Below are 11,496 nucleotides of genomic sequence, written 5' to 3'. Positions count from 1 at the left end.
TTTTTTACTTTTTAAAAAAAATTTTTTTTTTGTCCCTTTAGGGGACTTCCACAGGGACCCATCAGGACCCCTGATCACATTCCGGGGGTCTGATGGTGACAGCCTTTTACATGCTGCAGTGACAGCCCTTTACATGCTGCAGTCACATAGACTGCAGCATGTAAAGGGTTAACACAGCAGAGATCAGAGGTTTTCTCTGATCTCTGCTGTAAGAGCTAGTACCTACCGGTAGCTGTCCTCTGACAGCTAACAACCAGCTCTCCCTGCCACAGAGACCATCGGCTTGCTTCTGACAAGCCGATGGTCTCTATGGCAACCTGTAAACAAAGCAGGAGCTTGCCGACATATCGGCAACATCTTCTGCTGGTTTTTCAAAGCCCTTGCTTTGTTCTCTGTGGGTCTGTGCAGGCAGAGCACACTGTCACAGCTTGTGGCATTGTGCCCTGCAGCTCCCATAGTGATACATAGCCCGGAAATCTTCCGCGCTATGTCGCTATGAGCAGTGGAGCTCGTCCCGGAAAATTTCCGGGCGTGCCACTCAAGGGGTTAAAAGAGCACATTATTTATCCCACACTCTAAAATAATCAGGAAAAAAAAACACAACAATAGAAATTCAATCATAAAGTTGTATGTATACCAAAATGGTACCAATACAAACCACAGGTCATCCCACAAAAAGACGCAGCTGCATCAACAGAAAAAAGTTATGGTGACAAAAAACATTTTTGTACAAGTGGTACAAAAACAATCATAGAAATTTGTCATCATTGTAATTGTGGCTGCCTACAAAATATGAATGTTAAATTTGCAGCAGTGTCTGCGCTGTAAAACAAGACCACCTTCACCCCCACCCTCGAAAAAGAAATGTCACTATTGTATTTTTCACTCTACTTAGAAACTATTCAAAGTCTCTCACTACATTAAATGGTAGCATAAAAAAATACTTGTCCTACAGAAAAAAACAAGCCATAAGCCAGCTACAGCGACAGAAAAATGAAAAAGTTACGTGTTTTTTGTTTTTTTTAAGTCGGGAGAAGAAGACAAAAAGTGGCCACCTCTTCAAGGAGTTAACGGGTTAAATGAAATACAATCATTATATCCCACATGTTAGCAGAGTGGACTGACCCGAGTTAACGTCTTCATTTACAAATATGGAGTTGTTGAAGTTTGCTGCACTAAGTTACCATACTTCCAGAGAAGGAAGCTGATTTCTTGCTGAGTCAATATCTTTGGAATTCTGGTTGTTGGTCTAGAATCCAAGCAGCGTCTGTTTACACATCATGAGACTGAATGTTAACAATGTCAACGTGTGACTGGTGCAGTCAGGAGGCCATCATCTGGCACTATGACAAATTCACTTGGAGCGGTTTTCAATGAACCATCAAATGTAACTTTATATCAAAGCAATTTTTACTTAGGGTAGACCAGTGGTGATCTGCCCCTCCATCAGCAGAACAAAGGTACAGCAGTGCTTACTGGTGAGCTGCAGTCTCTTCATTGTAGTACCTGACCCTGTATCCTTCATTTATGTGCGTCTGTGCCAGGTATTGCAGTAGAGGGGCCACTAATCAGTATTCTAATTGACCCATGTAGTGGAAGATGTGAAGTAAAGCTGATCATACAGTTGGATGAATGCTTGTTCAGCTGAAAAATCACAGAAAAGCGGCCATATATTGATATAAGAGGGCAGGTATGAATAACCTATCCCTCAACATGCAGACAGCCAAACTGCTATATGGAGAAGCAATTGCACAAGTACAAGATACTGATGATCCACCACTCACACACCCTCCTTATACTGAGAGGGCGGCTGCTTAGTACTATTCTTGCACAATAGGAGGGTATATACAGGGTGTCAGGCCACGTAGTACATGTAGTTCACCAAGCAGGCCCACAACCTATTAATGATGCTATATTTTAATCCAGTTTGCTCCCCTGTACCTCAAAGGGGAACCATACTGGCACCAGTGCCATCTTAATGCATGGGCCTGATGGACACTTGTCCGGGGCCCAACAAGCATAGGGGCGCCATACTAATCTATGTATGTTAACATTTCAATGCACTTTGTATCATATATGATAATGTTGTATGGGGGGATATAAACTTGGCTCCAATCTGTCTATGCCATGTGTGAAGACTTTAATTTGGTCACTTTCTGTTTTACTTTCAAATTACCCATAATTCCTATAAAAGAGAGATTTCCCGCAGAATGGATGTGTGGATCATCTTGTGAAGCGCAGTACATCGTCTCACTACTTTCTAGTGTAAAGTAGCCTGGCACTATGAGCAAAGGGACGTCTAAAGTGAAGAGGAAATGGACCCTAGAGACTTAGACTTGCAGTTCTCCGGTCTAGGTCGCTGATTACTAACTCATCCTCCTGTGCCTGCCGCATCCCCATATAATATTATGGGCCCCAGTGCACTGCTTTCCCAGGGGGCCCATAATGCTGTTAAGACAGCACTGCCTGGCACCCTGGGCTTCCCCAGTGTTCAGAGCCGCACTTCCTGTTCTCAATAAATATGAGGTATTGGCTAATAGTTTAGCCAAAATATACAAGCTCACAAGCCCGCTGCAAGGGTCCTCAATTCCTTGTGAGTCCCTACATTAACATTAATCAAAATCACAGAAAAGGAAAAATATAAATAGAAAAATAATTCACAGAAAGTGGCCATATACTTACTAATACAAGAGGGCAGGTAAAAACAGCACATCCTTCAACATGCCGACAGCCAAACTGCTTCATGGCGGAACCACCGCACAGGTACAAGGTAGTGATGGACTGCCACTTACACACCTTCCTTATACTGAGGGAGGCGGCTGCTAAGTACTATTCTTGCACACACAAAAACGGCATATTCAGGGTGTCAGGCCACATTGATGTTAGTGTAGGGACTCACAAGGAATGTTACCCACTGACAACTGATATCCTGTGGGGTATGTATGCTAAAATCCAGATGACAAGAATAGTTAGGAGGCCCCCATATACATGAGATCATGAAATGTAATCCCTCCTACAACCAGTCCTTGAGAATTTGGTCCACCAGGGCACTGGACTATGCTATTATGGTCATCAATGGGCAACACACACACACCTAATAAAATAGACCCTAATATCAGTGTGATCACAAATGGTGAATCAGATCCTAATGCCAGTGCGAACATAGGCTGAAATAAGCAATCTGTTTAGTGAAGGGAAGTCGTAGGAGCCCAACTACAAACTACGGCGAACATTTTGAGTGGCTATTAGTATGTTTTTCTAATTTTTTTCAATTCTCTTAATGGCAATTACATAAACCCTGAAATCAAAAAAACATATAACAAATGATTGGCCCAACTGAGCCTATGAGGAGTGCACCAATCTAGGCAAACCGAGTGAACAGTTGTAGCTATAGATTTGTTTTACTAGCCTAAAGCATAGCAGAAAAGTTACACTGGTCAACACTGAAATTGTTAATAACTTAAAAAGGTCCTAATCTGTAGTATCTTGGTGTGCTGAACACGAATATGACTATGAAAAATTTTTATTGGCTCTCGTTTTGAAGATATTTCATGTAGTTCATTTTCTGTGTTTCACTGAGTAACTTTATCCAGTAAGATTAGAACATCCTTACAGTTTGAGACAGTCAGCAGCCGTGTGCTTACAGGACCTGTGATGATGTCACCATCATGTGATCAGTCACTGCCTCTGAACTCCTTACCTCACACCTAACCCAACATAACCAGTACACCATGTTAACTCCCACAGTACTAGTGTACAATATAAAGCCCAGACGGAAAGGTTGAGCATTTTAAATATTTCAGAATTCGTAGGATACGGTTTAAGCTACTGTTGCATAAAACTTTAATTTTTTTATCCATTTAGTTACAATACAGAACACTTAATACCTCGAAAGTGTGTTAATACCGTGGACAATTTTTGCTATGTTTGTGGGCATTTGCCAACCAGAAGAAAAGTATCACTTCTCAATTGAAGAAGGCATATCATCTTTACTTCGGAAGCAAGATTGGCGACCAAGACAAACCTTGGGCCCCACATATATGCTGTGCTACATGTACGACACAGCTTTCACAGTGGTTGAGTGGCAAAAGATCATCAATACCGTTTGCAGTCCCCATGGTGTGTAGAGAGCCAAGCAACCACACAAATGACTGTTACTTCTGCTTGGCTCCTCATCTTTCCGGCAGGATAACGTCTGCATTAAGACCAGTTCCACATGTTGAGGGACCTCCTATTCCAGAACCTCCCGCAGAATATTCTGTGGATTCAGCTGATGAGGACAAGGGTGAACCGAATTGTTCTTCTCCTGGTCTGTCAGCATGCTGTGATCCAGATTTTCACTGTGGTGCATGATAAACCTCACACAGAATAACACATGAACAACTAAATGACCTGGTTCGTGATTTTGACTTAACCAAGAACAAGGCAGAATCGGTAGGTTCAAGACTCAGGCATTGGAATCTTCTAGAAGAAGAAGTCACAATTACTTCATATCGAAAGCCGCACCAGCAGTTTGAGCCTCTCTTCAAAAACAAAGGTAATCTGGTTCTGTTCCGATATTAAGGGCCTCATGAATGCCTTAGAAATCATTCATGACCCACAAGAATGGAGGCTATTTGTAGACTCTTCAAAACTGAGTCTTAAGGCTGTGCTTTTGCACAATGGAAACCGTCTTCCATCTATTCCAGTAGCGGATACTGTCCACGTGAAAGAGATGTATGATAACTTAAGGCAGCTACTGCATTCCATTGAGTATAACAAGTACAGTTGGCACCTCTGTGGTGATTTGAAGGTAGTTGCCCTTTTAATGGGACTGCAGCAGGGACATACAAAATACATGTGCTTCTTATGTAAGTGGTATCGCCAAGCAAGGGAATTGCACTGCTTGTGGAAGGAATGGACTCGCAGACAAAATATAGCAGTTGGAGAGAAGACTATCCAATACCCAGCTCTGATCAAGGCTCACAAAATCCTGCTACCACCCCTTCACATCCAACTAGGTTTGATGAAGAACTTCATGAAAGCCATGGACCGGACTTCGCAAGCTTTACGATAACTTCATGAAAAATTCCCTTGACTCAGCAAGGCAAAGATTAAACAGGGAGTTTTTGTGGGTCCTCAGCTTCAAGAGCTCTTCAAAGATGACCGGTTCAACGACTTGCTGCAGGATGATGCGAAACAAGCATGGAATGCTTTTCTCCTAGTGTCTCCGGCCTTCTCAGGAATGTTAGGGCAGAAAACTACAAGGAACAAGACATGCTGATGCAGTATCAGAAACTTGGCTGCAATATGTCTCTAAAGATTCACTTCCTTCATTCCCATTTGGATTTCTCTCCAGACAACTGTGGTATGGTTAGTGATGAACATGGCCAACGTTTTCATCAAGATATCGCAGCAATGGAACAAAGATACCAGGGAGAATGGTCCACTGTGATGCTGGACACTCCACAGAGATGCTCCACAAGAGACAGGCAAAGAACTCTAAGACCTTGTCTATGACTTGATGTTTTACAGGTATTAACCATAGGCCTATTACTATTGGCATGCATCGCATGATGTAAACAATTATTGCAGATTACCAAAAAAAAAAGAGCCAATTTTGCATTTTGACTGTCATATTCGTGTTGAGCACAGAAAAATTGATAATAAATGACTTATTTTATTTCACTAACATGACTTTTGTAAAAGTTTGTTGACCAGTGTTATAGGTTGAGATGATGTCCATATTCTGACTGTGGGAAGTTTTACCAGAAATAGACAATTTTTTTGGCAATGAGGTAGAGAAACACAAGCTACCACCTAGTAGGCAAATACAAGGATTGAAAAGCATTACAGAGTTAGATTAGAAGGACACAGACTTTGACAGTTTAGTTTTATTGTTCAGTAACACAACAGGAGTATATTTCAATATGTAACAGATAAAGCTACATGTGACACAGCATGCCAATATTGGGGCAAACTACAAAAGTTTGACAGAAGCCTATATCAGTGGTGGCTTTATGGTGTTTTGGGGCAGCAGTAACAACAAATTTACTTTTGTGCTCATGTATGATCCTCTTCTCTGATTCTGTTTAACCTTTCTCTTCTTAGAGCAGTAGTTTCTGCTCCAGAACTGCTGTTCCTACTATAACTGCGAAGGGGCGCCTCTGAAGAATTAAAAAGGTTGCTATGATGATGGACTGTATCAAAAACTGTGCCAAAATTATAGTGTGTGCTAAAAGCCTTGGTCAGTGGAAGCAGTGATCCCTATGCAGCATAACCGTAAGTGAGGCCGGCCTCAATTCCAATACTAGGTGTGCACACCATAGGGACATAGCAACCAACAGGGCTGTTACATACAAGAGCATTATGCCAACAAAGTACATTGCTCTTGATTACAGACTGAGATAGTGGTACATAGTGAGTTTATACAATAGAAACCAGGTGATCGGAGTTCGAACACTGTGATTATAATAGACCACCTTGATAATAGCAGAGCGTTAACCCTTCTAAAGACAAACTGTGTTGCGTTATGTAATTTATATTTCTGTTATGTGGGACAAATCTTCAGACAGTATGATTGTGATTTTGCACAAAGTATTAGTAATCTTAGGATTTAGTTAGCTGTAGTTAGCTCTATGGTAGAAGTTAATTGCTTACGTGTTAATATACTATTTTCTACTTGTATTTCTCTGTTCCTAAATATTGTGTATTTTTGGTACTCCTTCTGCTACGTTGTATCCTGAATCTGCGTTGCAACACTACAAACCTATGACAACTGCGTACAGGAGACTGCAACCACTCTAGAGCCTATGGGGAGGTCTCTGGTAACTTGGTTAGCAATATGAATATGGAGAACCATTGACAATAAGCAGACACATAGACTTCAAAAGCCTGAGGTTTCATCTGTTTGTGGGGATTCAGATGTAGTAGCCCGGGACGTTGTGAGAAAGAAGATGTGAATGTCCCTCCTTCAGTCTTGCCCCTTTTACTGAGAAAGGAATACCTGCATAACAGGTGTTGGTAAATCGGAGGCTATTAAAATGTACTTGTCCTCTTATGGCTTTGGTTGATTTACATTAAAGGAACAATAAAGAAGGAAATATATACTGCATGTAAGGACAATGAATTTGTAAATGAATACAGTGTTTTAATAATAGTCACCGGAGAAGATCTCGGTAAGAAGCTGCACAGAAATTAACTAAAAATAAACTTTTTTTGGCCATTCAGTACTATATGTGACTAGACATTGGTATCTATTGGAGATGAGCGAACGTACTCGTTTCGAGCAATTTTCGAGTACTTCAGTACTCGGGTGAAAAGATTCAGGGGGCGCCGGGGGGAGGCGTGGCGGCGCGGGGGGTAGCAGCGGGGAACGGGGGGGGAGCCCTCTCTCTCTCCCTCTCCCCCCCACTCCCCGCTGCAACCCCCCACTCACCCACGGCGCCCCCTGAATTTTTTCGCCCGAGTACGGAAGTACTCGAAAATCGTGGTATTCGGGTGAAAAAGGGGCGTGGCCAAGTACGTTCACTCATCTCTAGTATCTATATTTTACATGTTGTTTATTACACATATAGGATTATTCAGTGTCTATTATGAAAAGGTATGAGACAATATTGGCACAATAAATCAAATGACTCAGCATTAGTGCATTTTTGTTACATACAATCTATAAAAACAACAATAAAAACAACAAAAGCTCTTGAAGTTTCAACTGCATGTGCACTCTTGAACACCATTTTTACGAATGCGTAAGGGGAGATTACTGCATACTGATTTATTTACTGAGTTCAATGTATTAACAGTATACAATACGCTGCTCCTAGTGGTAGATGCTGGAATTGTATAATTTTACTCTATACCTATGCAAGAGATTTGAAGCTCTTTATTAGAAAAGGATATTATTCTTAAAACATATTAACATGAAGCAGATGGTTAATAACTGTGAGATGTGTATGTAACTGGTGACTGCTTTAACTACCTACCAATTTAGGATGGTGTTTTTAGTAGACAGCTGGCAGTCATAGAGGAAACTCTAAAGTGCTGCTACATGGGTTAACCTCTTAGATGGTACAAAAGCAACCACAGCATCTAGGTGGCTAGACAAGAGGGAGGGAGGAGGAATCCTCTGTCACCTCATCAGCACAGTAAAACAGGATCACAGGGTGCTGATGGCAGCCATTGGTCAAACAGCATGGCTACGTACCTATTAGACCATGCCAAGGGCACACCCTAATAGGTTGAATGTCAGTTTATTACTGACAGGCAATAATGCTTTGGTATACTGAAGAGGAGGTCCACCAGTAAAGCAAAATAAATCGTAATGACTTATATTATAAAGTTAATGTTTAAATCACAAGGCAATTAACGTGAATAAAAAACAGAACACAAAAATGAGAATAGCTTTTTTTGATCCCTCCAAAATTACTAAAAATTGTTAATTAATTTATTACAAAATATGATTTGTCCTGAAAAAAAAACAAGCCTTCATACAGCTACATAAAAAGAAATAGAAAAAAGTTAAGATTTTGTGAATTTCGGCAATGGAAAAAATAGGTAAAAATTCTCCCACAATGGGTTTGGTAATGAGGGAGGGTACATTCTCCAGTAGACAGATAATCCGTTTAGTCGCATCCGACCTTCGGTCACTTCATGGATCAATGTTCTCCACACATTCCTGTCTTTCACCGCTTCTTTCAATTCCGCGATTGACATGTTCATGGTGGCCTTGATTGTATCTAGCCACCACGAATATGTCAATCGCGTACTGAAGTGGTTAAGTAATTAATCAGCACACCAGGTTAAATATTTAGTAGGACATGCTATGTACTTGTATTCCCAAAGTGGAAATTCAGCCGTGCAGTTTTTTAGTCAGAAATATAATGTTGCTGGTTAGGTGTGGAGGTGGAGCCCCAGGGGGCAATGTTCAAAATCCATTGACTGCTACAACAATTGTAATCCTGTAGTCTTTTGATGGTTCTAATGAATACTACAGTAATAGGTTTCCTATTTACAAAAGCTTATTTGTGCGTCTCCATACATTTTTATATCCTATATATTTATTTCTACCACAAGGCTATCTTCATATACGAATTGCCTTCTTCATCCATATTGTTTTGCTGTACTAGTAAGTGACTGTAATGTTCTGTTTTTAAATGATAGAGGAGGGAAAAATAGGACATGTTCTCAAACTTCATTGGGAAGCTCTCACTGGGATGAAGACCATTTTTATCCAGGAGAACATCAGGATTTATTTGTGCCTCATCCAAAGAACTTTCAAAGGATAGAAGATCTGTTGGGAATTGTAAGCCAGGTAACATCTTAAGTTCTTGAGTGTTTGCAAAATTCCTCAAATGATCACCTATGTCGAAGGTCAAAGCAAAAGGTTTATCAGCTTTTGTCGATGTGCTGTTAATGCCATAATGAATGTCTAAAGCCTGGTTTACTATACCCTTGTGTTCATCTTTTAACGTTTCCATAAAGAATGGATATTTACCATCAAAAAAGTTGAACTCTGTTAAAGGGAAGCCAGAACTTTGTGTATCATTCCACGGATTGGTCCCACCATTGACCATTCCAGTCTGTTGAAGATCTTCATCATTTTGAACCAAGTCTCTATTAAGCTCAGAAAAATCATTGATGCTGTCTAAACTACTAGTAGAGATTCTTGTAGGGCTTTCAAAAGGCTTGTACCCAGAGTCGAAAACAAGGGAAGTGGTACTTCTAGTTTTATCACCTTGCTGGATGGCTTGGTTAAAGCTTTGATATCCAGGCTCTTCAAATACAGAAGTGCGGTGAAGCTCAATTCTATGACTAGATGTTGATGCTATGGTAGGTCGAAGATCATCCTCATAGCGAGTTGGTAAACATCTCGTGTTGTAATACAGAATACTTTTTGGATTCTGCAATGAAGAGTGATAATTGAGTTCACCTAGTGCACTAGCAAAGCTGTTGTAGCCAGAATTCACAAATGGATCTTCTTTACCGATGAGAGAGCCACTCTCATTGATGCTGGATACTGGAGCATATGGCAAAAAATCACCTTGATTAAGAGAGGAATTGTCAAGATAATGGGAATTTAGCCCATCTAATTTTGAATCGACTGGAGAATCCTCAGAATCATAGCTTTGATATCCAGATTCTTGGGAGACGATGGAAAGTGGCATATTTCTCTGTGTTTTGTGAAAATTGTCCCTTAGAATCGATGACCCAAAGCTCCCAAATGTGTTGTCCACATGATGCTCTTCCAGTGCTCCTGACTTCATAGATGGGTCACCTAAAATATCACCAAACATCCTTCCGATAGACATGTCAGTGGCCATTAGATGAATATCTTCTTCCATATCTTCGGGCAAGTCCTCCTGATATAAGTTATCTTCACGAGAATACAATTGAATGCATGTTTCAATATTAACTTTCTCGGGTTCAAAAATAATTGATTTCATATTATTTTCCATGACCTTTTGATAGTCTTTGGCAAGAAGTTCCTTGGTGATTAGTTCACGATTGGATCTGTGGGCTTTCACCAGCTCACCCAACCAATTTCCACTAGTAAGAAGAAGGAAATATTAAAAACATAAAAATGGAAGGTTTTGCATAAAATCAAATTTCCAAATACGAAACAGAAACTTACCATGATTTTTTGCCACCAGGCTCAGTAGGTGGTTTCAAATAATTTTTCTAAAAAACAAATTTTTAGTCAATAAACCATACCAATATGAATCATTCTTTATGCATGTTAATCCTATATTATGCTTTAGGGCGCCCACCCACTGGCGATTTTTTTTCCTTTGCGTTTTTTCTCAAGAGCAATTAGTATTGAATGTGTTCCTGTCCACTGGCGTTTTTTTTTTTCGTTCCGTTGCAATTTTTAACATAGGAACTGTCAGTTGCATATGTGTCCTTATTTTTCTCTTAATGCACCCATGAATGTCAATGGAAATTAACGGAAAAGGCGCAAAAATGCCGCCGAAAATGCTGCGTTTTTCACGCACGGAAATCACTAACGCCAGTGGGTGGGCGCCCTTAGGCTGCTCTTTATACCTAGCACAGTGTCTCTAGGCTCTAGTGGACATGCATTTAAAACTACTCTGTCCATCTAGTAAGAAGGTGATAGGATTGATATATTTGTATTTGAGTTTTATATTTTTTATATGGATCTACTTTGGTACCCTAGATTTCACCATAGTCAAGTACACCCTGTTATAAGACTGGTTTCCATATTAACTGGCATCCAATGAGATATCTGAAGAATACATGGATATTCCAGATGAAATGTTTCATGGATTTTATCTGTAACCACGGGGCATACCACTGCTGGGATCCCTCAGCAGTCAGCTGTAATCTATGGAGGAATCCAGCAGCAAGTGTTTAATCTCTCTGCAGCACCTCCACAGGAGAAATAAAGTATTACAATTCTCATTAAAAACAAAAGACTGATTTCGTAATGGAGAGATGTACTAATTCCTCCAGAATAAGAGACCCTCTTTGTAGCTACTCTCTACTCTGGCTAATAGA

General features: G+C 40.4%; 1 protein-coding gene across 1 annotated transcript in view; it reads right to left on the bottom strand.

Moving 5' to 3' along the window:
- Nucleotides 1–7,425: 7,425 nt before the first annotated feature.
- LOC136576767 (interleukin-4 receptor subunit alpha-like) overlaps nt 7,426–11,496 on the bottom strand; it is a 34,712-nt gene continuing 30,641 nt past the window's right edge. Inside the window, exons 9-10 of the mRNA XM_066576325.1 lie at nt 10,613–10,659; nt 7,426–10,527 (exon numbers count right to left, since the gene is read on the bottom strand). Of these exons, the coding sequence (XP_066432422.1) occupies nt 9,045–10,527; nt 10,613–10,659 (1,530 nt within the window). The 3' untranslated portion in view covers nt 7,426–9,044. The remainder of the gene's footprint in view (nt 10,528–10,612; nt 10,660–11,496) is intronic.

The sequence above is a fragment of the Eleutherodactylus coqui genome, chromosome 8, assembly GCF_035609145.1.
Source record: "Eleutherodactylus coqui strain aEleCoq1 chromosome 8, aEleCoq1.hap1, whole genome shotgun sequence".
NCBI lineage: Eukaryota > Metazoa > Chordata > Amphibia > Anura > Eleutherodactylidae > Eleutherodactylus > Eleutherodactylus coqui.
The sequence above is the reverse complement of the archived record's forward strand: the minus strand, read 5'-3'. Positions and strand labels throughout refer to the sequence as shown.